The following is a 26,807-nucleotide window of genomic DNA, read 5'->3' as shown; positions in this document are numbered from 1 at the left end:
CTTGAAATCAAACTAAGAAACCTCACTTTTCAAATATTGTGTTTTAAAGCATTTCTTCAGGAAGAAATTGCTGAGGCAGTAGGATTTTTAGATTTACAAGTGCAAGTTTGTGTTTCTGGTAAGATTTTTCAGAATAAAGATAGTTATCGCTGTGTGAGCAAACATAAAACCTCAACATCACCAAACAAGTCCAGCGTTTCCCTTAATCTAGATTTTTCTCTAGAAGAGTGGCATTTCTTTCTGTGTCACCACATTATTCCAGCATGAGCTCTGTATTACTCTGATACTTGCTGCAGGTAGACCATGCTCCCAGACAGCAGAATTGTATTCCCTGAGCACCATCTTTTTCTGTCGTTTTGTACTGAGTTATGACCAGTCTTGGTCCTCTTATTTCATCCTGTTATATTCCGCATATTTGTGTAAACTTACACCAGTCCAAAAAAAATGGTATCTGCCCTTAAAAAAGGTACATTTCTTATCCTGCCATCCCCCTTTCTATCAGTTACAATCTGAGAAAGGAAAATGAAAAGAGGAAGCATATTTAATGTTTACCCTAAGTGACTGAGGGGTCTCTTCCAGGTTATTCCCTTCCCCCAATGTTCTGAAGTCCCCTTCCAGGAAGCATCATTGTCACAGTGAGCCCTAGTAACTGATGGTCTGTTGGGGAGCAAGGCTACACTGAGGAACGCTCTTCTCATTAAAAAGTTTTTAAAAATTTAAAACATATCCCAATCTTCCATCACCTACAGCCAGAGCCAGGCTAGTTGCAGGAGCTGTGAACACGAATTGTGTTTCTCTGTAGAAGCAGGGTTCCCAGGGCTGAACAATGATCATTTCCCAAATCGAGCATTTGCCAGCAAAAAGATATTAATGTATAACTTAAGCTTATCTCAAATGCATTTTCCACTTTTTTTTTTAATATTTATTTTTTAGTTTTCGTCGGACACAACATCTTCATTTGTATGTGGTGCTGAGGATCGAACCCGGGCCGCACGCATGCCAAGCGAGTGCGCTACCGCTTGAGCCACATCCGCAGCCCCTTCATTTTCCACTTTTTATGACAAATTATTATGAGAGAAACATGATGCAGTACAAATAGATGTCAAGAATAAGTGCTTTGAGCAGGGCACAGTGGCTCACACCTGTAATTCCAGCTACTCCAGAGCTCAAGGCAGGCGAATTGCAAGTTCAAGGCCAGCCTCAGCAACTTAACGAGAGCTTGTCTGTCTCAAAGTAAAAATAAAGAGGGCTGAGGATGTAATTTAGTGGCAGAGCACCCCTGGGTTCAATCCCCAGTACTGGCAGGCAGTGGGGTGGAGGGTGTATAGCATGTCTAGCACAAGGCATTGCACACGACAATGAAACGTTCCCTCTTCCTTCCCATATGGGTAATAACAGTCAGCAGACAAAAATCAAAGATTGTGGTTCTCACTTTCATGTGCACTTTGTGCATCAGAAAGAACCTTTGAAATACATTTTAAGTTTTTTACTGTTTCAGTAGTTGTAACAATAGAATGCCAATAGAAACTCCCATAAATCATTTAGTGTAACCTCTTCAGCTTACAGGTGAAGAACCTGAAGCCTACAAAGCCTGCTTTGCCAGGGACCCCTGCAGGCCATACTGGCCTGTCTGAGCACAGGCTGCTTCCACTCCATACAGTGCCTGCTGTCAAGGAGCTGTCCGTCTGAGCAGTGCTGGACTTCCTTGAAACAACCTGAGGAGTCCAGCCCTGTGGAAGTTTACAAGGCGTTTGACCAGATCACACTTTTTAAAGGACTGGATGTAGCTGTTTTCTGGTTGTCTCATAGGCATACTTGGTTTTTCTTAGATTGTCATAGGTGTCTCCTGTTTCCTTTGTATTTCCTACAGAAACCCCATGCATGGTAGGAATTTGAAGAATACTTGTAGTGAAAAAAAAAAGCCATGAATTTTAGGTACATCCCTAATCACCACAGTAATATAAATCAAGGAAAATAATCCCAATACGTGGTAAAGATACAAAAGTATTTTCAAAGTAATACATTGATAAATAGTTGATATCTGGACAGAAATCCAGTTGCCCAAAAGAAAATTAGAAATTACTGTTGGAGTCTAATAATTCCATACCTTAGGCTGTAATAATGGAATAAATTTTGTTCCTCCTTTTTTTTTTTCAATCAGGGTTTAAACTCAGGGGCATTCAACCACTGAGCCACATCCCCAGCCCTATTTTGTATTTTATTTAGAGACAGGATCTCACTGAGTTGCTTAGGGCCTCACTTTTGTTGAGGCTGGCTTTGAACTCATGATCCTCCTGCCTCGGCCCCCTGAGCTGCTGTGCTCAGCTTGTTCCTTCTTTTTCCTGCTTAAAAAAACAGTTGTTGATGGGTGTCTAATGTGTCCTTGGGCCTTTATGCTAATGTTAAAATAATTTTTTCAAAATCTTGTTTATTGTTCATTTTTAGTTAATTTTTTTTCATGAGCATTAAAAGTAACTCAGTCTGAGTTTTTTGGTATTGCCAGAATTTAAATCATGTTTTAATCCATCAAAACTTTTTCTCCAAAGTGTGGTTTCACTCTCTAATGAAAAATGTAACTCCATAGCATGTGTATGTAATTCCTCAAAATAGTCAATCCAGAATTAATGAAGAAAGCCTTAACTAACCAATACAGAGATTTTTTTTTCTGTGCAACTGTGAGTTAAGTCAAAACTCTTGCAATATATGGTTTGGCAGCAAAACCACATTCTGCCTTTTGATAAGTGTGATAGCTGCAGTGCCTAAACTCATTTCATCTCCATGGCCACATCTCTGCCCCTTTATTATCAGAATACCATAAACCTATTCTCATGAAAGATCCATACAAAAATAAATTATGCTAATGCCATTAGGAAAAGATCGTACTTACCTCTAAACTTTATAAATTTGGGGATTTATGTGAAGATTATAGTGAGTTATATTATGTTTGAAACCAACCCTCCTATGAATTATTAAGGCAAGCCCAAGTCTCTTATTCAGAGAGAAAAATCAAATTGTAAGCATTGCTCTAGATACATTAGACTGTCATTAAGTGTGACAGCTTCAGGAGATACTGTAATCAATTCTTGGAGCTAGACCAGGCTGAGGAACAGTTTCATTTTTTACTGTATGATCCAGAGTGCCTCATTCTCTCTGAACCCCAGCTTCCTCTTGTGTAAAATGTTAAAACATCTGCCTGCCTGGACCCCGGGGAGAATTAAATGAGATGGCATGTGTAAACCACCTAGTGCAGAGCCCAGCACGTGCCTGGCACGCCCTCCCTTTCCTTCCAGCTGCTGCACTAGATTTGCTCTATGATTTTTGTATCTTTTTGCAGAACCAGGTTTAGGGAAAGGTGAGTAAAACTGCACTCATATATAATTTTAAAGGGGTGTCAAAGGGCAGGGGATGTGGCTCAGTGGTGGAGTACCTACTGTGCATGCGCAAGACCCTGGGTTCCATCCGCATTATCACACACACACACACACACACACACACATGTTAAAATGTAATAAAGATATATAATATTTTCATGCAATATTTTAAAAAATCAAAACAAATGCAGAAAGACTGATATGAACAAAAGATCAAATTTTTAAATGAGGACAAGATTCAGATTCTTGATTTTTTTTTTTTCTTTTGCCTCTGGTTCCAATATTGCCCAGCATGAATATGGCCCAGCATGGCACTCTCCTTATATATATAATTCCAGAGTGGGTTAGCATCAGAATTAACTTACCATCCTTAGCCACATTTTCAATTTGTTTAAATAGCATAGGCTCATTTACATACCCAAACATGCTATCATTTTCTATTTTATTATATATACCCACCAATATTCATAAAGCATAAGTAAAAATAGTCCTTAGAACAGTATTTCAGTGTTTCAAAAAGTACGATGATCACTTTTATGTATGTAAATTTGTTTAAAATGTATTCTGCAATTTCTCCTCTCTATCCCTTAAAGATACTTTTTTTAAGAAGTTTGATTTTGAAATAATTATACATTTGCAGAAGAGTTGCAAAGTTTAGTATAAAGAATTCCTATATACTTGTTCTTCACCCAGATGCCCCAAATGTTAAATTTTTACTGTATTTGCAGTATTGTGTGTGTTCTTTGGTTTTCTCTCTCACCCTGTGTATGTAAGTAGACACGGAGATCAGTATGCAGATATATTTGTGTGTATACAATTGGTTTTTGGGCTGTTTAATTTGAAGATACAATGCCCCTTAACTATATTACTATATTCTGTGTTTTCTTTAAAAACAGAGACATTCTTTTCCATAACCATAGGACAATTATCAACATCAGGAAATTAAATGCTGATACATTATTATTTTCTAAGAGTTTACTTAATTCAAGAAAGCATGTCTTTCCTAACAAATGTGTATGCCTTTTATTAGCAAAAGAAAAGTTATGTAAAACAGCCAATTTCCCTTTCTACTTTGAATTTTAATCACCTTGGAATAAGCTTCAGACACAATTATAATAGCATTCTATAGTCTAGATTTGGGGGCATAATTAACTCTTTATTTCATTATTTGAGTGACCTTTTATTTTTGTTTTAATTCACTATTTCCCCAATGGATAAAAGCTAGTTCTTTGTAAATTGTAGAGGAGTAAAAAAGACTTTTCCTTTATCCTTTCTTAGGTTTCGTGGTTGGGACCTGTAATTATACTGACAAAGACAGATAAACGGGGAAAGATATACAAATTTTACTGGTGTTAATATTTTTATATGCACTGAGCTTCACCAAAAAGAAGTGAAAATACTAAGAAGTAATTAGCCCCTGGGGCTTGTATACCATCTTAACAAAGAGCCATAAAATGCAGAGATGTGACTATTCGAGAGAGAGGGGATTTTGAGTTCTGTGACTAATAAGTTGTGGGAAAGTGACTAGGTGTTATAGCGCTATATGGAGAGAGCCACGGAAGATGAGGGTGGTTTTAGCAAAGTCTGCTCATGCGGACTCACCCTGTGTCTTCCTGCTACTAGGAGGCTGATGGGGAGAGGCGTAGAGAGCCCTTCCTGCACCTGCTGTTTCTCTGTCGGCTTCATCTTAAAATAATCCCTATGCTAAAGTAGCATATTTGGGAGGGGACACATCCTGATCTCCTTCAAAATGTTTAGTTCATATACCAAAAAAGTCTGTTGTCTTTTTTTAAAAATTCTGTTAAAGTTCAAAAGCATCCATTTAAGGTAAACAGTAATATGTCAGTTATACATTTATAATCTATAAGATGGACATTAAAATAAAATTTTATACTAGCTTCATTGATATATGTTTCACATACTACACACAATCTATGTATTTAAAATATGTTCCATTTGTTATTAGTGTATAAAAATGTTACTGATTTTTGTATACTACTACCTTCCTGAAATCATATAAGTAGTTATAATTGTTGTTGGTTTTTTTTGTTTGTTTGTTTTGTTTTGTTTTTTGGTAGAGGCATGTTACTTGCAAACAAAGACAATTTAACTTCTTCCTTTCTGATTTGGATGACCTTACTTGCTTTTCTTGCCTAATTGCTCTAGCTAGGACTTCTAATTCTATGTTGAAGAGAAGTGGTAAGACTAAGCTTCCCTGTCTTGTTCTTGTTCTTATTCTGAGAAGACAAACTCTTAACTTTTCTGTTAGGTTAGCTGTGAGCCTGTGATATAAGCCTTTATTATGTTGAGGCATATTCCTTCAATACCTAGATTCCATTTATGTTAAACAGTTCTTAACAATAACATGTATGTGTGTGTATGTGTGTATTGTGGAGGAAAGTCTGTAAAATTAAACAATAGTTTATTTGCATTGGTTACTAGGAGTGTCAATGGTAGGTGAAAATGTCAATAAAAATTTTAAAATACAGTTTTTAAAAATAATTCTGTTAAAGTTAAAAACAAGTTTATGTATGTAGAACTTCTCAGAGCTTTTAATATGATGATGTGCATCACGAATTTTCAAAAAGGAAGTACAACATACAGCTCTTTCAGACCTGTTAAAAACAACTCTCTTTTCAGGGAGCATTTCAGAAATCCTGTGTTTCAAAGTTCCCATTTGGAACTTGATCAAAATGAATGTTGGGATACACCTTTGGCTGGTCCTTTCAAATATCAGTTATTATCTGAGTTTTTGAGTAATCTAGGGAACCATTCACAATTGAGGTCATTTGCAAGTATCTGACACAAATATGTACTGGGTTATTTTTAAGAAGACAAAGTTGAAACATCTCTGGATACCTTGTTGGATCTGCTCAGATACTCAAACATTTGACAAAAACCCCACATTTCTATATCAAAAAGCAGTTTCGAGATATTCTTAACTTGAAAGATTTTGAAGATGAATTATCAATCTTATACCTTTTCTTTCAAGAAAACGGAGCCAAATAAAAGGAAGAATCACTCCTGTATAGCTTTGCCAAATGTTTACTTTTGAACAAGACTGAATCCTGACAGGTTTATCAGAATTACTAAGCCTAGTAGGTGACTCATTTTATTTTCATTTGCCTGCAAAGCAGATGCAGTTGGCATTTGATGGAGTTCATGTTGATCGGTTCTTCTGGCAGGAATAGACCACAAGGTCCAATTTCTTCTTGAAGTTACAGTTATGAGGATGCTGTCAGAGTCTGCTGTCCCCAGGGGAGAAATCTTTAATATACAACACTGTTTGCACTGGAGAATGACCAGGCCACTAGATCCAGACAAACCACATATAAAACATACATGAAGGTTCATGCACATAAATGAAGGTTCATGCACCACTAACTCAGCAGGGTAGTTTCCCAGGCTGAGGCGAGGCAGTCAGGGGTGGTCCTTGCTAAATGACATTCCACTGCACCCTTGCCATGAGAGTTAAGCTCATCAGAACAGATTATAATGATCAGATTCACCTGTGATTTTTTTTTCTCTTTTTTAATAGCTTTACATTTGCTAATTGACTGGAGATTTGGTTATCTCATTGCTAGTTAGATTTCCCCTAGGTCATCCCAAAATGTTATTAATTTATCTATAAAACTTGGGAACTTTCATGTCAGAAATTGTGCTAAAAACCTATAAATCATATCTGCTGGATCTTATTTCTTCTCAGTACATTATTAACCTGCAATTCTGGTAAAAACGTGGACACTGTGTCTTAAAAAGCACATCCGATCTTTACTCATGCCGTTCCTCACAGAGATCTTTGAGTGGAAGAGGAATGATGATGCTTGAGGGTTTTTTTCTATCTTTGAATCTTACTTTAAAATATTCTTAGGAGGGGCCATGACTTTGCTAATCAATCATAAAATATCCCACATTGGATGCCACTGTCATATTCTAAGTTGGAGGGGGTATGTAGATAGACAAATTTTGTGTATTTTACAGTTTGCCTAGAGCTCAGCCTGGGACCTAAGTAACCCTCCTCTGTCCCTAACACTACCACTCTTTAACCCTCACCTGCCAACTCTGCCAGGGTGCCTTCCTGGGGAACTTACGGGTTGCAATGAAAGAAAGACCTCTAAAAACTGTCCCTAGGCACAGAGGGCCTGGAAAGCTGAGATTTTTAGAGGATTCTGGTCCAGGATCCTGGAGAGCTGTGAGGTCCTCTGAGCTCTAATTTGTACTGACAGCTAGACAGGAAAAGCCCAGCACCCATGGCAACTGGAACTAAAAACAAACAGCAAAATGCATGAGGAGCTGGGGCAGGGGACGAGAAAAAAGGGAGGCTGGGCTGTGTATGATGCTGAGAATAAACCAGAGATACGTAATTGACCTACTTCTTCAGAGGGTAACCTAGAATCCTGAGCCTTTTGCAGAGTGTATTTTGTGCTTTCCTGACTGCCAGGTGTTGCTTTGAAAAGCCTGACCACTGAAAACCGCACACACCAGCAGGGAGAGAGGGCAGAATTAAGATGGCATTGTAAAACATCTGGCCAAATGTGACACTTGTGTTGATATTCACTCTCAATGTTCTGAAAGAAAAGTAAAGGAATAAAAATTGGATAAACCCACAGGGACGAACAGAACCGTAGTGTAAACAACAGCAGATAAGAGACAGCAGCATACTTTTGGAAGTGAGCAAGTAGTACCTCCCCCAGGCAGGTGGGGAAAGTACCTGTAGAGAACAAGGCCAAGGAGCAAGCCAGTCCATCTGTCCACAGGCTGCAGAAAGATCTGGAATGGGAAGGACCAGGTACCTCTGTAGAGGGGAGAGGTGTACAACTAAAGGAGGGAGTTGGTTTAAAATCTGTACAAAAAAGAATCCGAGGGTTGGGGCTATAGCTCGGTGGCAGAGCACTTGCCTAGCATGTGTGAGGCACTGGGTTTGATTCTCAACACCACCTGTAAATGAATAAAAAACAAAGGTCCATCAACAACTATGAAATTTTAAAAAAAAAAAGAATTAGACCACCATGTCTCCTCCCAGACCTCACAAAGCACAGTGGCTACCTCAGTCTCATCCTGAAAGATGGCAGAGTTTACTGTCTGAAGAAATTGAACCGGGTCTGGGGATACCAGCTGAATGAAAGAGGAGTCAGGCACCACACTGAAGCCAAGGATATGACAGTGTCGATGCTGAAAAGTGAGACCCACCCCTCAGTCCCTCCTCACTTTGAGAATTCTGATAACAAGGACAAAATAATTAAGATACTGATATTTTGGGGTGCCCCACAGATGGCCTGTCCCAGCTAATCACCCTATAGGGAAGTCCACCATCCATAAAGCATGTACACCTGGGCAGGTGCAGCAGGGAGGCCACTGTGGCCCGGGCAAGCCGGGGAGAGAACAGTGCCAGGTCACCTGGAGCCATGAAAGCCCTCGGAAGGACTGTGGGTTTTGCCTTGAGGGACATGGAGAGCCACTGTGGTGTTGAGCAGAGAAGTGGTGTGATCGGACTATGGTCTTAAAAGGTCACTCTGGTGCTGTGTTGTGATCTGGCCAGCAGTGCTGCTCCATCACTGTGTTAGACCTCGCTGTGTCCTCTGAGCTGTTGTCCTCTGGTCCTCTCTTCAGAAGTGTCTCCTGGCTCCTCCTCTGTTGCTTTGCTCCCAGTCACCAGGACACGTCCTATGGCCCCCACTCCTCCTGCACCACATCCTAAAGCCTGGTTCCACCTCGAGTGTTCACACGGGTTTAACAAGGGCCCCTCTCTGTTCCTTGTTGTTTATTGAACCTCTCAGGCATGTGCAAATAAGGATTAAGCATTTGTTTATGGAATAAAACCTTTAATTTTCTGCTTTCTGAACCTCTGTCATCAGGCAGAATCCTCCACAGAGGTAAGCTTTGGATAGCTCTTGAAATACCCAACAGTTTAAGCTGCTTGAAATAAAATGGGAAAATGGAAACATCGGTCTTACATCTTAAATTCCAGCCTGCAGACCCTTGGCAGGTTAAGCAGCAAAACTCTTCCCCATGTGGACACACAAACTTTTATGGTAGTATCATCTGTTTAAACCAAATGTATTTAGATTATACAGAAAAATACCTGAGCCACTTTTTTCCATAGAATCATTTTCTTCTGTAGATTTTCAATGGTACTGTTTCTCTGATGTTAAAAAAATAAATAAATAAAGCCTAAGAGACTTCTGATAAAGTTGGTGATAGAACTGGCGGCTCCCAGAGTTTATCTTCCTCAAAACTGTATGAGTTAATAAATATCAAATGTAAAAACAACAAAGAACATGCCACCAACCCTGAGGCCAAAAAGAGATACAGCTTTATACTGTAAGCTTTGAGAAGTGTCATCCAGGGAAAGAAAAATTGGACCAAGTTGAAAAAAAGAAGATACTGGAAAATCAATATGTTCCTCAAAGAGAAAAATGGAACATGGAGAAGCACAAGGAGGGAATTCTGGAAAGTCTTGCTGCTTTTGAAGGCGTTGGCATGGAGCATAGAGAGAAAAGACTTCTTGCCCAAGCAAGAAGAGCCAGCAAGGTGTACCCTCTTTCCTGTATCTGAAAGATCCGTGAGCGGGGAGCATATGCTAGCAATAATTACTACAGCTTACCCAAGAAGAGCTCCAGGAAGCATGGAGAAAGAACACTGAGCCAAAACCCACGGTAGACTTCGACTCAGGGAAGCATTTGTTCCCTTAGAATGAAGGAAAGACCTCGATGGCAGTGAGCCAAAGCCCTAGCTCTCTCCCCATGCTCTTGGGCAGCTGAAAGACTAGATAAGGCTTACAAACCATGACGCAGCCCGTTGTACAGAGCAGCTACAATACAACCAGTGAAGCACTATGTGGAGGCAGATGGAAGGCTGAGGAAGAATGGCTCACATGCAGGAAGGAGTTTCCAGGTCACACTGACACGTGACCCAAGGAAAGAAAAAAATTCCACATACAAAAAGAAAGTAGCACAGCCTTCTGAAGACAAAGAATGGGCTTTTTAGAAGCCACTGTAGCCTGTGCTTGCTCAGCATGGCACTCCTTTAGTGTCTTGTGTGTATTGACGCCATTAATCCCCAAGACACTGTGAGGCAAGCACCATAACCATGCCCATTTTGCAGATAATAAATCTAAGGCACAGGGGGTAAAGAAGCTTGCTCAAGTCTACCCAGCAGTTACAATCAGAGCCAGGACCTGGACACAGGCAGCCTGGGTCCAGAGCCCGTTCTTAACTATTCTCCCCAGGACACACATTTTAGGCAACTGCTCTGTACTCACAAGGAAATTAAAGAGAATAGAAATTTACTGGCCACACACCTTTTCTTGGAAGCTACAGATGGAAGAAGAATGAGAAGGACATTAGCTCAGGAATCAGGAAACCAGTGTGAAGGAGTAGTTTTAAAAGTCCCAGGAGAAGAGCTGTGCGGAGGGCGTAAAGTGTGTGAGAGAGACGGGAAACACCAGGTTCAGTTAAGGTGCCTGGCAGTTGGAAAAGTTGTGCTAGTCATTTGGTGGGTCCTCAAGAGCATTTGGCAAAAAATAGCAGTAGGTATACTAGAAGATAAAGCCAATTTTTAAAAAGTTGCCTCTACTGTTTTGACTATAGGTAAAACCAGATTCACTTGATAAAGGAATCATAGTCATACTCCTTAGCAAATCCATGAACCAATGTAATATATGATGCAATATAATATATGCACATATGAATTACTCATTCAAGATATAAAATTATTGATCTATGTAACGTGAACACTACCAACTTAAATTTTTCATGTAAATACTATTTGGATGATAGAAGAAGTAAAAATGATAGCAAGAGAGATAAACCACCAACTTTTTAAATTTGGATTGTTTCTAAAAGAAATCAATCAAGAAATAACACTACTGTGTATTATTTATAAATGTGACAGTCAATACCAGAAGCAGCAGCTGAAATGATCTGTGTCGACTGAGACTGCAAGGTGGAGAGGTGGGGTCAGGTGGGTGAGGGAAAGTGCCCCTGCCTTTTATTTTAAGCATTTTATACTATTTGTGTTTTTCTAACTGCACAAAACCTGGGGGGGCGGAAAACAAACACAGATGAAACTTGTCCTTAAAGAGCACTTACTCATAAAACGTTTTAAGAATTATTAAAGAATCTAACAAAATATTTTAATAAAAAGCTCTCTAAAACGCCTTTTGGAAATTCAGGATTGATTTTTCTGTGTAAGTGTGGCTCCCGGGAGTCTTAATTTTCTTCCCCTTAAAAAAATAAAAATAAAAAACCACAAACAGCATGAACTTTAAAAAATGTTGTTTTATCTAAGAAATTGAATCACACACTCCCACCCTCTAATTGTATTCCTTTGGTTCTCAAGATGCTACAGCAGGGTCCCTTATTTGAGCACTCGGGTGGAGGCGCTCAGCCATCTGCACAGTGCATTCGGCGACAGGGAAGAGAGCCACTTGGACTAAAAAGGGCCGCTGTGCTGATGCCACGTGAGAGAGCTTTTACTGCTTCTTTGTCTCTAAATAACTGTTTACATGTGAACTCCGGATCCCCATCACAAATGGCTCGTGCACCTTGCTTCCCTTATATATTTTAGTCTTTCTTGACCCGTTGGGATCCTCCCATGTCACGTGCAAAGAGATTTATCTTGTCTGTGTGCAGGCTGCAAAGGGAGCCCGTCGCAGGCGTGTGGGGCACGTTGGGGGTCTGCGTGAAGACACTCCCCAAACAGCTGGATAAAAGAGGCAGTGCACGTGTTTGTAGGCACAGATGGGGATTTAAGAAGAAAGAAAGAAACCCGGAGGAGTCTGGAGGACCCACAGTGTGGGCTTTGAATGAGAGGTTGAAAATCTTGGCCCTTTCAGGTGGGGAGGAGCGGGGGGACATATGCCACCAACGTAAGAATTGAAATGGTTATCTAAGGTGGTTATTGCAACTGAAGCATGATGGGGGGGTGGACACAAATAAGCACACTTTTAGGATATTTGGGATGGTGCAGGCTCTGGTAGCAGAAAGGAATAGAGATTCCAACTGGAAATATTGCTGGTGGTAGAAAAAATTTATAAGGATGGGCCAGTAATGAAGATCACATCAAATTTATTTTTGCTCATGAGGTTGAGAAAATGGATCCTGGACACAGTATTCTGAACGAAATAGAAGTGTCTCTGCTTGGATGAAGTTGGCATTGAGACATGTACATATTGACTGATTTCTGACACTGAAAAACTTTTCATGAACATTCATATGGCCAGGTGTGGTGGTGAACATCTGTAATCCCATGACTTGGGAGGCTGAGGCAGGAGGATTGAAAGTTTGAAGCCAGCCTCAGCAACTAGCAAGGCCCTAAGTAATTTTGTAAGACCCTGTCTCAAAAATAAAAATAAATAGGGCTAGGGATGTGGCTCAGAGGTAAAGCATTCCTGGCTTCAATCCGCAGTACCCAAAACAACAAGATTCCTATTATGTTGATAATCTGTTTCACCCTTTTCTCAGGAACACAACTAAATTCTTGGGAGTTTACTTCGCACCTGGGGAGGTGGGTGCACAGATTGTGTTGGAATCATAAATCCAAAATGACATTAGCTAGTGGCCGGTGTAATCTGTAAGGTTTAGCTTCACCAGAGAACTATAGATGGCATTCAGTTCTGATTCGTCTTGCTTCCCTTCAACATTCCTAAAATCTTTATCTACACATATTTTTTTTTTTTTTTTGGTTTTCTTCTTTTCATGACAATAAAACAAGACTCCACTTTGAAACTCCGCACAAGCTTCTACACAGAATAATGAGACCTATCAAATGACCAACGTGGTTCCTAGCGCCCTCTGTTGGTGGTACACGGAATTGGCATGGTTAGGCTCTGGCCCCTGTGTACTGGGCTGCAAGTTCCTCAGTTGAGTTTGTGAAACAGAACAGCTTCTATAATGTCAAAGTCACCTACTACCCAGCCAGACAGCAACATTCTCCTCTTTCTTTCTCTGTCATGAAGGTGTGGCGGGGCACCTTGGCCCGCATGCGGTACAGGAGGACCAAGGCGGCTCTGACGATAATCAGGTACTACCGGCGTTACAAAGTCAAGTCCTACATCCACGAGGTGGCCAAGCGCTTCCAGGGCGTCAAGACCATGAGAGACTACGGGAAGCACGTGAAGTGGCCGGCCCCTCCTAAAGTTCTGCGCCGATTTGAGGAATCCCTCCAGGCCATTTTTAATAGGTAAGAGCTTGTCCCTATGTGCCACATCCATGTAGAGCAGCACCCTTAACACGCAGTCACAAGTCCTGGACACTCACACTGGCTCCGCTCTTGCTGTTGTGACATTTACCTATCCCTGTGTCTTCAGTTTTATAGATTTTGCTTTCAGAGGGCATCTTCTTGCCTCTCAAAATAATGACACTGCCAATTTATTTTTCCTGTAGCAGTTGACAGCAGCATGCCATAACCCCTGGGTGGAAGCCACATTTAGAAAAGCTACTGGCATGCTGTCTCTACTTTGTTATTAGCAAAAATAACTATTTCTTAAAGTCACCCCCACATAACTCATACTAGGAAGCCCATTGATCCCTTCAGAGCAGTGGTTCCCAGTCCAGCTGTGCCTGAGACTCACAGGGAGTTTATGAAACACCAACTTCCAGAGAGTTCTGGTCAGTGGAGCTGGGGGTGGGGCCCAGGCAAAGGGCCTTTTAAGGTTTCCCTGGTGATTTTTAAGTACAGCCACGAAGGAAAAACAACTGTTTTAGACCAAGCTTTTTTTAATATAAACACCCATGTAAACTTTGGTACCTTTCCAACTGATCTTCTTCTTTTTTTTTTTTTTTATAACCTGCCCTGAATCTGAGTCTGTCCTTACATAAGTCCTTCCTCATCACTTTTGGAGCTTATTTGTTGCTTGTGTGCACCAGATATACAGTTGTCCTCCAGTGACTCCAGGAGATCCATTGCAGGGCCCCCTGTGGACACCAAAATCTGCAGATGCTCACTCCCCTTATGTAAAATGGTGTCACCTCTGCATGCACCCCATGCACATCTTCCCACATGCTTTAAATTATCTCTGGATTAGTCACAATTCCTAATACAAAGTAAGTGCTGTGTAAATCATTGTTATGCTGTATTGTTTAGGCAATAATGACAAGAAAAACGTCTGTATGTGTTCAATGAAGTCACACAATTTTTAATCCAAAATGAATTGAATCCCTGGATGTGAAACCCATAGATACAAAGCACTGACTGTATGTAGCTTTATCTTATAAACTTAGCTAGCAGTTCTCAAATAGTCATTTGATATCATTAAATAAAAGAATACTAATGATATCCTGAATGTAAAAGAACTTATAATTCTGTGTTAAATCAGAATTTATCTTCTTTAGATTTTGCTCTATATAACCAGTAGAAGGTATCAAAAGATAAAATGAAAGAAAACCTCTTTACCATGTACCTCATTTGCATTTTTAAAAAATAGGAAGTGAATGCTCATAAAAAGAGATCAGCCATGTGCAGTTTTTAAATTTTCTATGGGTCTGTAAGTGTGCCAATCACTTATTTATGCTATTTTATTATTTAAAAGTCTGTTTATGCTGAGCTCAGTAGCACACACCTATAATCCCAGCTACTTGGGTAGCTGAGGCAGAAAGATTGCATTCAAGGCCAGCCTAGGCAACTTAGCAAGACCCTGTCTCAAATTTTTAAAAAGTATGGGGGGAGCTGGGATATAGGTCAGCAATGGAACACTCCTATGTTTAATCTCTAATGTTGAAAAGAAAAAGATCAAACAATATATTTGAAAACAGAAGTTTCTCAATCCTCAAGTCTTAAGATACAATACCATAAGTGTTAGTTTTCAATCTTGACAGGCTTTTTTTGTGTGTGGGGTGGGGGGTGTACTGGGGATTGAACTCAGGGGCACTCAACCACTGAGCCCCATCCCCAGCCATATTTTGTATTTTATTTAGAGACAGGGTCTCACTGAGTTGCTTAGTGCCTCACCATTGCTGAGGCTGGCTTTGAATTCGCAATCCTCCTCCCTCAGCCTCCCAAGCTACGAGTTTTGCAGGCATGTGCTACTGTGCCAGGCTCAGGCTTTTTAATACATAGGTAAAATACTTTCATGAATGGCATCATCTACAATCTTTACTTTTATATGATTTAAAAGTAATTAAGCTGTACTTAAAAGCATGCCCATTGTTTAAGTGAAACATAGGATATAATGTTAAAATCCTCCATATCTCTCTTGCCATTCTATTTCCTTTCCCTGGAATGACTATTCATCAACAATTAGTTTCCTTCAAAACCTTTTTCTATGTGTTTCTGAACACACACACACACACACACACACACACACACACACACACTTGGGGACAGCATGATAGAGTGGTTAAAAATACAGACCCCAGTTGGGCACAGTGGTGCACATCTGTAATCCCAATGACTTGGGAGGCTGAGGCAGGAGGATTGAAAGTTCAAGGCTAGCCTCAGCAACTTAACAGGGTCCTAAGCAACTTAGTGAGACCCTGTCTCAAAAAAATAAAAAATAAAAAGGACTGGGGATGTGGCTCAGTTGCAAAGCCCTGAAGATTGATTCAATACCCAATACCAAAAAAAAAAAAAAGAAAAAATCCACAGAGTCCTGGGGCCTGGCTGTTCTGACTCTGCAGTGGACTAGCTGTGTAACTTTGGGCCAATTAGTTAACATCTCAGTGCTTCAATTTCATAATAATGACACCTGCGTCAGAGGGTTACTGGAAGGTTTCAGATGGTGCCTGGCACGTAATAAGTGCTCTGGAAATGTTTGCCCATGCTGTGAGTGCACTGCACAAACACAGCCACATGTCACTTGGGCTTTCCCCCTCCTGTCTTTTTTTACATAAGCAGGATGATATAGATAGTCCTATGACTTCAGTTAAAAACAAGTCATGAAGACCAGTCCACAACAATCAGGAGAAAATCCACAGAAAATTGTGCTCGATTTCTGTTAGATTACAGTGTGGCCTATACAGTCTTCTTTTTACATTTTGAGGGTTTTTTTGTGGCCCAGATTGATTAATCTGCGTAAAATCCAATTTACACATTCAGCAAATATTTACCTAACACCTGCTGTGTTGCGGATACCGACCTGGATCCCAGGGATGTGGTGACAAACAAGAAGGATGGGAAAGACAAACCCAGCCCCCCAGGAGTTACAGTCGATGAGCACATGACAATAAAGTGTCTGCTCTGTTTGTCGTCTGTACGCACACCGCATGTACCCTCACGCGCTCTCGATGAATTTCCCATTTGTATTCACCCACTCAGAAGTCAGCAAACTTTTCCTGTAGTGAATGTTTTAGGCCTTATAGGCTGCGTGTGGTCTCTAACACATTCTTCTTTGGTTTGGTTTGGTTTGGTTTGGTTAAATACGTAATAATGTAAAGACTCTCCTTAGCTGATAAGCTGTACAAAAGCACACCGTGGGTCACATGTGGTACAAGCTATGGCTTACCACCCTGATCTTGAACTTTTTCATCTGTGGACTACTGAGAGAAGTGCGTTAAAGGAGTCAATAGTCATTGTTGGAGTCTTGTTTTTATTTTTCTGGAATCTCAATGCGTACCTAACCGTGTTTAAGATCGCTGCTCTTCTTCACATTAATTCTTTTAGGCCAAGCCCACTTCATGCCCAGATTTGTCCCCTCTCCATGTCCTCAGGCTGCTGGTTTATGAGCTGTCGTGGTCTGCTGCACACAGCCACAGGTGGTGGTTTGCATAACCAGGATGAGAACCCCCGCGTGGTCTTTCGACAGTGGTGCTGTCAGGTCCCCTGTGCCCCAGCAGTCTGCCTTTGTGCCTCTGTAGTCAGGCAGGTGTGGGCCTTGTCCTGGGCCACCGTGGACAGTAAACAAGGAGAGCCTGAGCAGGGATAGGCTGGAATCAGAGCAGCAGTCAGAGCAGAGCCAATAATGAAATCTGGATCTCAAGAGTTCATTAGGGCAGTTGCTGAGAAAGCTGCTTAGTGTGGTAGAGCCTGCCTGTCACCAGTATCCTTGACCTTGGCCTCCACTGCTCCATGCTTGTCACTTTTCTAGCCTCTTTGGTCTTGACCTTAGGACAGTCTGACTCATGACTGCCAGGTGCTGTAGGAAGTAGGGAGGAGGTTCTTGCTGAGGTGCTGAGCCTTTGCTTTCCCATGATTGTTGTGCCATTGCTGATCCTCGCTGCCAGGGAAGGTGTCCGACCTCACATGACCAGACAGTCCACGTGCAGGGAACTGGCAAAGCTCCCACCTTAAAAATCCATCACCTCCTGCCCCAATACTAGTCCCCGCTGCTTAGGCTTAAGGACTCTCTGGGCCTCATTGAGAAACCCATGCGGCCTGAGGATTCCTCTCCTCCCGCACTGAGCCACCTCTCCAGCCCCACCCCGTCTGCTTCATATCTTCCAGAAAGCCTTTGCACCTTCCAGTTTATTGACATCATTCCCATTTCCTGGTGGTGTTTTCATTTTCCCCTTATTTTTAGATTTATTCAGTGATCTCAGGGAGAATTTTCAATTTCAGTTGAATCTTGTTCTAGTATTCCACAGGAGCATCATTTGAGAACCTTTGGCCTGAGGGTTCGTCTCATTAGAGGAAGTTCAGTCTGCTTCTGCCCACCCTGCTTCAAACTCCTGTGGCAGAAGACAGAAATAGGCTGAGATGCTGCAAAGAGCACAAAACACCTCAGACCTGTTTTTCTCAATCAGGATTTTATTTGATTTATGCTTTCAGTTGTTTTGGGGAAAAAGAAAACCTTAGAATCATCACAAACCACCCTCTTTCCCCCACATCTAGTCAGAAAATCCAAATGGCTCTTCCTTCAGAATGTGTCCAAAAACCCATCTTCACCTTCACCACCACCTCCCTGGCCAGGCCCCCATCCTCCAGCTTGTACATTATGGAAATAGCCTCCCCACAGGTCGCCCTGTCCCCAGCCTGCAGCAATCACAATGATCCTATTACAGTGCCAGTCAGGTCACGTCCCTTCTTTGTTCAGAACCTCCCAGTGTCTTTTCATTCAGATGAAAGGCCAAAGTCCTGATAACCGTCTCCTGGTTCCGTGGATTCTGGTCTGTTCTCCCTCTCCCGACTCCCCCACCTCAGGCCTCTCCAGCTTTACAGGATCCTGGCTGCACCTCTGACCCGCCATGCAGACCCGTCTCCCAGCCTTGGCACCTGCCATGTTCTCCTCTTCCTAAAACGCACCTGCTCAGCTGTGCATATGGCTGGCTCCCTCGCTTCCGTGGCCTCTGCTCTTCTGTCCCCATCAGAGGTGCCCCCACCATACGCTCTGTGTAGGCACCACCACTGGCGGTCCTTCCTTCATGGCTCTACCTGCCCTCCTCGCCTGGTCCTGCAGGGCTGCCCCTCACACATGCTGTATGTCCACTTGCCTAGTGTCTGAGCCTGTCACTCCACTCTACAGTATAGGCACGTGTTAGAAAGGACTTCTGTCAGTTCGGCTTGTTGCTATGCCTCCCCTGCCTAGAACAGTGCCTGGAGTTCAGTGGGTGCCTTGGAAGCACTTCAGTGAATGAATGGTGACTCCATATGTCTGGTGCCCTGTGAACCCTACTTGAGTATCCCTTGTCAGAAATGCCTGGGACCAGGAATGTTTGAATTCAGAGGTTTTTACAGACTTTGAAGTATTTGCACAGACTTTACTGCTTGAGTTGTACTCAAGAAATTCTGGGTTCCAGAGCATTTCAGATGTCTGATTTGAGGATTAGGGATGCTCAACTTGTATTACTAGAGCTCATGGGTCACAGTTCTGGTTGCTTTTAAAGCACACAAACAACAAAGGAAGCTTTAGAAAATCTTTGCATAAAACTGGGTGTTTTATAAACTTCTATATACATTTTGGGAACATTTTTATTCTTTTTTGGTCTAGTTTGCAAGTGCTTTGGTTTCATTTACTTAATGGCAGCTGAAGTTATTTTTGAGAATGAATGGGATTGTGTTTCTGAAGTCTCTCTGGTTTATTTCCTTGTAGATGGAGAGCAGCCCAGCTCATCAAGAGCATACCTGCTTCCGACCTGCCCCAGGTCAGGGCAAAGGTCGCAGCCATGGAAATGTTGAAGGGTCAGAGGGCTGACCTTGGGCTCCAGAGGGCCTGGGAGGGCAACTATCTTGCTTCGGTAAGTCCAGGAGAACAGCGTGGACTCTACTCCTGCTCCCTTTACAAAGGAAGAAGAATTTTTCCTCAAGAATGTATATGAAGGATAATAAAACACTTTCAGAAACTTAATAATTTCTGGGAGAGGTGCTAAGTTAAAGGATTTTATTGCTTCTTAATGTACAGTGTTTGATGTCCTCCCTGCTTTTAAAAGGGCTCTCTGTTTTGTTCCATATGGATTAGGTACACTCTAGAACCCAGCTTTGAAAATCGAAAACTTCCCTTGAGTTATTCAGCAACTATTTTTAATTACCACCTTTCTGTTAATTTATTCCAAAGCTACATTTTAATTTAAACGTTTTATGGGACCTTTACTAGCCTATCATCTGGGTTGAAGAGATAAAAAGTACACCTGTGAAACTCCACATGAGAATAGTTACAGAGCCACGTGCTAAACGGTGGCCGCGGCATCTACGGTACTAAGCATTCTTGTGTCATGGTTTTCTTGTTTCTTTCAGAAGCCGGATACACCTCAGACCTCAGGCACGTTCGTCCCTGTTGCTAATGAACTGAAACGGAAGGACAAATACATGAACGTCCTCTTTTCCTGTCACGTCCGTAAGGTAAGGCAAGCTTGAAACAGACTGTCTTGGGAAGAAAAGTCAAGACTCTGGTGCCACTCACTAAAGTAGACCTGCAATGAGATACAACCCTTGAGTGCCAGGCCGCAGCACCAGGGGGCTGTGTCTGGCTGTGCCGAGGCATGTTGGAATGTCACAGGGACGTAAAGACTTTTGACAGCCATTTCTCCTTGGAGCAGGTTGGGAAATCTGCTCTAGGCCAGGGACATACCTTTCAGGGCACTCAGAGCTTTCATAGCCCCCGCAGACCTGTATCTGGTGGTGCTTCAGCACTTTCTACACATGTATTATTACACATAAAAACAAAAGCAGGGTTGGGGGAGGAAGAACATAATTTGGAAAAGAGGAGGCGGTCACACCAAGGTTTGGAGGATGGAGTAAACCCTGATATACTGTGAGTGTGTTTGCTCATCTGAAGTGGAACACGTGGGCTGTCACCAGCCTGAAGATGATGGTGGCTGGAAGTGGAAGTTGAGAAGTGGAAGGAAAGGGACACAGTCAAAGTATTTGTTTAGAAGAGTAGAGAAGACATTGAAATAATTTTAAAAGGGCATTTTGTAAAATGATCCAAATAACTTTTAAAATATTGATGAAATGAATTTAAGAAATACTACTGCCTATCCAGGCACAGTGGTGCATACCTATAGTCCCCTGACTCAGAAGGCCAAGGCAGGAGGATTGCAAGTTTGAGGCCAGCCTCAGTAACTTAGTAAGACCTTGTCTCAAAAGAAAAAGAAAAAAGGGACTGGGGGATGTAGTTCAATGGTAAAGCACTTCTGGGTTCAATCTCCAGTTCTGCAAAAGTAGAGAAAGAGAAAACTGTTGCCTAGATTGATACAAGAAGAGTTGTCAACATAAATATGGCACTAGCCAAAGGAGGAATTTTCTTTAATTATGAAAGAATTGCCTCATAACAAAAATCCAACAAGTTTAGGTGACTTTACAGGTGCTTTGTTTCAAATGTTCAAAAATGTATAATTACAGTATTATTCAGATCAGAAATGAAATATAGTTTTTAGATTGTAAGCTTGGCAAACTTTAAACTGTTGATTGCAGTTCACAAGCTTTAGGGAAACACTGTTGTAGGAATATTAGACACATTCTTCTGAGTGGACAATTTGGCAGTACCCATTGAAATGTAAAATGTCCATACTTCTTACTCCAAAAGCTCCATAAACCAGGATCTTTCTCTACAAATATATTTGCACAGATATCCAAAGGAGATAGATATTTGAGTTTTTACATTGTAATGCAAAAAAAATGGAGAAATAAAACTACATCAATAAATGATTGAATTAATAAATTATAAGCATACCCAATAGAATACAATGTAGCTATTTATATGAATGGGAAATGGATATATGTGGAAGGGAAAGGGCATCAAAAAATGTGAAACTTGAGACTGGGGATGTGGCTCAGGAGGTAGCAGGCTCGCCTGGCATGCGCGGGGCGCTGGGTTCTATCCTCAGCACCACATAAAAATAAAATAAAGATGTGTGTCCACCGAAAACTAAAAAATAAATATTAAAAAAAATGTGAAACAATGGTTTTCAAGATGGTGGACATCAATCAAGGAAAGATAGTGACCCCGAAAATAGAAGAAAAAGTAAGGTAAGCTATAGTTAGCCAGTTATTGCCTGAGCGGCTCTCCAGTCTGCCCCGAGTAGGGGAGCCATGATAGAGCCCAGAGATTCCCTAACTGAAAACACAGAGCTGAGAGCTGAGAGAGACCACGGCTCTCTCTGGAGAAGAGAGAGCTGCAGGGAGAGAACATTCCAAAGTCCACTTTTCATATCCCGCTGAGTACTGATCAGACATGTAGACAAGGAAACTACTCAAGGCTGGAAAACCTCAGATGCGGGGGCATCAGTAGAATACGCACAAGGGAATAATTAACCCTGAGTAAACACTGCTCCTATCCTACTGAACAAATCTTAAAAGCACAACTGGAAAGACTCAAACTGTTTCTAAGTAATCTAACAGCATCCAAAAGCAGAACTCAAAAATGTTCATAGAAATATATGTACACACACACACACACACATATATATATATTCTTTTTTTTTTCCTACTGGCATTTAAACCCAGGAGTGCCTAACTGCTAAGCCACATCCCCAGCCCTTTTTATTGTTTGAAACAGGGTCTCAAAACTCCATTGCTTAGGGCCTCACTAAGTTGCTGAGGCTAGCCTCAAACTTGCAAGCTGGACATGGTGGAGCGCACCTCTCATCTCAGTGATTTGGGAGGCTGGGGCAGGAAGATGGCAAGTTGGAGGCCAATCTGAGCGACTTAGTGAGACTCTGTCTCAAAAAAAAAAAAAAGAAAAAGAAAAAGTATAGCAATAAAACTACCCAAAATTAGAGAAATTACTCATCAAAATTAAGAAAACAACACATCAGGAAGCTCTTAGGCAATTTCATGTGACCCTATATAAGTACATTTTCAGTCCCTGAGGGATAAAGGGGGAATTTTTTTAATTTAAAAAATAATTGCTGACATTTTTCTGAATTTGATGTAAAACATAAATGCATGTAACCAAGAGGCTGAACATATCCCAAAGCACAAAAAAACTAAATTATATCAAAGTATCCTGAGATCAGATTGCTCAATACCAGTAATAAAGAGAAAAAGGCATAGAGCAACAGAGATAAAGGTACATTCAGTATCTGATCAGAACTAACGCAAGTGGAAAGATAATGGAGCAAAATCTACACAGTACTGTGGGCATGGACCCAACCTGCTAACCGAGAATTCTATACCCAGCAAATGTATCTTCCAAAAATCAAAGTGAAATAAAACCTTTTTTTAGACAAATCTGCAGATGTGCACTGCAGGGAATGTCAGGCAGAATGAAAGAGAAATGGAAATAAACTGTTGTAAGATTTTTATATCACACCTGAATTGATATAATATATCAGTAAATTTTTGTATATTATAAATGTATTCCACAAACTCTAGAACCACTAAAATAGCAAAACAAAGCTATAACTAATGAGTCAAAAAAGGAGATGATGAAATAAAACAATCATTTTCTAAAATCTCAATATAAAATAAGTCGGAAAATGTAGGAAAGGGAATAAAGGAGACAAAGAGTAAATAGGAAAAATACAGAACAAATTGAAAAGTGGTGGATTTAAACCTAACCATATGGACAATCACATTAAGTGCCAGTGGTCAAAACACCACAATTAAAAGGAAAAATTGTGCCCTCTGGGCCCGTGGAGATGTTCACTAAATGGGAAACTCTCCAAACCCAACAGCTTAGCTTTCATGGAGCCTCCTCATTACATAGGCATGATTGATTAAATCATTGCCTAATGGTAATTAACTTTGTCCCCAACCCCAGCCCCTCTTCTCTCTCTGAAGGTGCTTAGGGAGGCTATTAAAAGTTTCAACCCTGTAATCATGCCTTGGTCTTTTTGGCAACCAGTCCCCATCCTGAAACTAGGAGCCCCCAGTCACTAGTCATTTTGTTAGCAGACAAAAAACACTCATCACTCTAGAGATTCTAAAGGTCTTAGAAGCTCTTGTCAGAAACCTAGGGCGAAGACTAAATATTATAACAAAATACAATTCTATATTTTATGAGACAACTAAATATATATATATATATATATATATATATATATATATATATATATATATATATATATATTTAGTTTTGCAAGGGTTTTGCAAGCTCTATATCAGAACCCAGATAAAAACTTAATGCAGACTGAGCATCCTTAATTCAAAAATTCAAAATCTGAAATAATATGGAATCTGAAATGTTTTGAGTACCAGCACTATACTCAAAAATGTTTCATATTTTGGAATTCTGGATTAAGGATGCTCAACCAATAAAGTCTATGCAAATATTCCAAAATCTGAAGAACTCCCCAGATCTGAAACACTTCTGGTCCCAAGCATTTTGGATATGGGATATTCAAACTATATATTTCTTATTGCCACAAGCTTATATAGTTTTTTTAATAAATCATAGAACACCCAGTTTTAAAGTTAGACTAAAATGTCATCAAGAAGAGATTACTGGTAATATCTCAGAGTGGTTACCACAGCTGAGTCCAGATTTGAACACAGAAATCGAGAAACTCTTTTTATGAAGTGTACCTAGAGTTAATGAGACAATCAAGAAAAGACTTTTGCCAACAAGATTCACACACCCACATGAAAAATATAAGACATGATGCCAGTTTGTGAATGTTAACCAAGGAGTGTACCATTTTAGTGAGTCCTTATAGCCAGTATCTAGCATACATCTTTTCTAGTATCAAGATCTCCAGGCAGTCAAAATAATAATCAGAACAATTGATCAAAGAGAGTTGGACAGTTTTGAAAATTAGGTATTTCACCCCAGAAAAGCCTAATGTGTCTCCTTCCAGCAAGGACAGCTTAATGTCTGACAATTTTATCCTGGGTTCTGCTGGATAAAAACTGAAAATGAAAATGTTTTGTCATGTTCTTGAATTGCTAAGTTCAATACAAAATACTCTTTCTTCACAGTGTAGCTTAGATAATGTCCTCTTTAGAGCTCTTCAATCCCAAAGATACACCAAGGCAAGCTCAATATGACTTCAGCAGAGCCCTCTTCTTTATACTTTCTTTTTGAAACAGCCACTTTCCATTAACTGGAGTTATAAAACCTCCTTTAAGGTGAGAGACTTTGGCAAATAGCTTCTCTCACCCATACTCTCTGGGTATGTGTCCTCTCTGGTCTGACTCTCCAGGGAAGCATTCTCTCTGGCCCCTGGGGTACTAAGTAAACCTATAAACAGATCACTTGAAGTGTTTAGAAAAAAGCAGGATGTTAGAGATGTTTTTTCCTTGGGTCGATGGTTTTAGCTTTGGATAGAAGAAACAATATGAGATCTTTTAGTACTGAGTCTTTGGACCTCTTTTTCTATTACTTTATGATTTAAGTGGTATAAAAACAGTGTTCCTGTGCCATACTTGTCCTAAGTTTGGAATTCACATATGTATGTGGAGTAATTCTCTTTGCTGTTTTGGTACAGCTAAGTTGTGAGACTTAAAGCTTTTACATTGTTATACAATGCCCTTCACTAGAGTCATGCTGTAAGGATGATTTAAGTTGCTGAAATGGAAGATAAATGTGTCCTTTTTAGAAATTATATTTTCTGCATATAAAAAATACAATCTTGGAGCTGGAGTTGTAGCTCAGCAGTAGAACGCTTGCCTTGTACGTCTGAGGCACTGTGTTCCGATTCCCAGCACCACATATAAATAAGCAAATAAAATAAAGGCCCATCAACAACTTTAAAAATATTTTTAAAAATTATATATATATATAATCTTTCTTAACAGAACTTTGATACAGTTGTTGCCTGTGAGGTTCTGTTAATGCTTTTCAGATTAATTCTTGGACATATCATGGAAAAGGAAACATGGCCTTTTTGGTTTGACCCTGGAATGACCTTGTGAAATTATGCAGCAGGGTTTTTTTAATCATATTCTTTTGCATCACATTCACATATTTCTCAATATGATTCCACAAAAGATGAGGAGCATACCTTTTGCTTATTGTTCAGATTCTATTTTAGATATTCTCTATTCTACATATTCCACTGCAGATGAGGATCAGTGTTCTCCAACGTGGGTAAATGCAATTTGGAAACACTGGGTTAAACTGCTGTTTAAACGCAGAATTCTCAGAGCACTTAATATGTGCCTAGGTAATGAATTATCCTTGTGGTGGCCTTGGTTGTGATTAAGAAAACCTTGCTGAACAATTGTTTCTCAAACCAAGTGGGCCATGGAACCCTTCCTTTTTGGAGAGTCCCACACAAGGCCCGTGTGGTGCCAAGCAGCCCGGCAGTGCTCTACCTTGCCTCATTGCAAGGCTTTCAAGAAGCGCCCATCCTCTGTTATGGCAAAAATGGAGGCTGTGTGAGGCTGTTTACCAAGAGCCATAACAATTTACCACCTAGACTCTATTTTACTCTTAATTACAGACACCATTTTTTTTTTTTTTTTTTTTTTTTTTGTCAAATTGACTGGAAAATATGCTCTGGTTATAAAGGGAGTGTTTAGAGAATTGGCTGATTTCTAAAACTATAAGGCAGAGAGAAAGATTGACTATACCTCAAACTCAGATTTGAATTCCTGTTCACTCTGTCCTTCTCCTATCAGTAAACCCTGCGCGTCCCATCCTGCCATCCTAATTCAGTCAGCATCCTGCCATCCTAATTCAGTCAGCCGAGTTCTCGCTGTAGTGCTCTGTGTTTTCAAGTCAATCTCCAACTTCCTTGTTGGCATCTTGGAAGTAAGGATTTAGGAGGAGGGCAGGGGATGCTACACCACAGCTCCGCCTCCTGGTCAGCTAGGGGAGGGCTATTTGTTTTTGTCTGATTTTGTTTTGTTTGCTTTTCCTTCTAGTCACTGAGAAACTTGGCATTTCAGTGTTATTACGTGGCATTTTTAGTGCTAGGTACCTCATTTAAAATACTACTGCTTAGTCTAAGATTGAAAGAAGTTAAAATGTTCTGTGGTTAGTTTCATCTCTTAGGAAAATATTTGCCTGCAGATGGGGGCATTCGCTGACCCTCTATCTAATAACCTAGCACCCTACAGAAGAACCCATATATATATATACTCATACATGTATATTTTCTCCCAATCTCATTATCTAATTTTATTTTCTTTATATTATCATATGAATTTATTTTCACTTATTAGTTTCTTATTCATCTT

At 40.6% G+C, this 26,807-nt stretch overlaps 1 protein-coding gene across 1 annotated transcript in view; it reads left to right on the top strand.

The window, feature by feature from the left end:
• Myo1d (myosin ID) overlaps nucleotides 1-26,807 on the top strand; it is a 310,288-nt gene that overhangs the window by 162,608 nt on the left and 120,873 nt on the right. Inside the window, exons 17-19 of the mRNA XM_027924185.2 lie at nucleotides 13,330-13,553; nucleotides 19,336-19,480; nucleotides 19,977-20,081. Coding sequence (XP_027779986.2) covers nucleotides 13,330-13,553; nucleotides 19,336-19,480; nucleotides 19,977-20,081 — 474 coding nt within the window. The remainder of the gene's footprint in view (nucleotides 1-13,329; nucleotides 13,554-19,335; nucleotides 19,481-19,976; nucleotides 20,082-26,807) is intronic.

This window comes from Marmota flaviventris, chromosome 17 (assembly GCF_047511675.1).
Source record: "Marmota flaviventris isolate mMarFla1 chromosome 17, mMarFla1.hap1, whole genome shotgun sequence".
Lineage (NCBI taxonomy): Eukaryota > Metazoa > Chordata > Mammalia > Rodentia > Sciuridae > Marmota > Marmota flaviventris.
The sequence above is the reverse complement of the archived record's forward strand: the minus strand, read 5'-3'. Positions and strand labels throughout refer to the sequence as shown.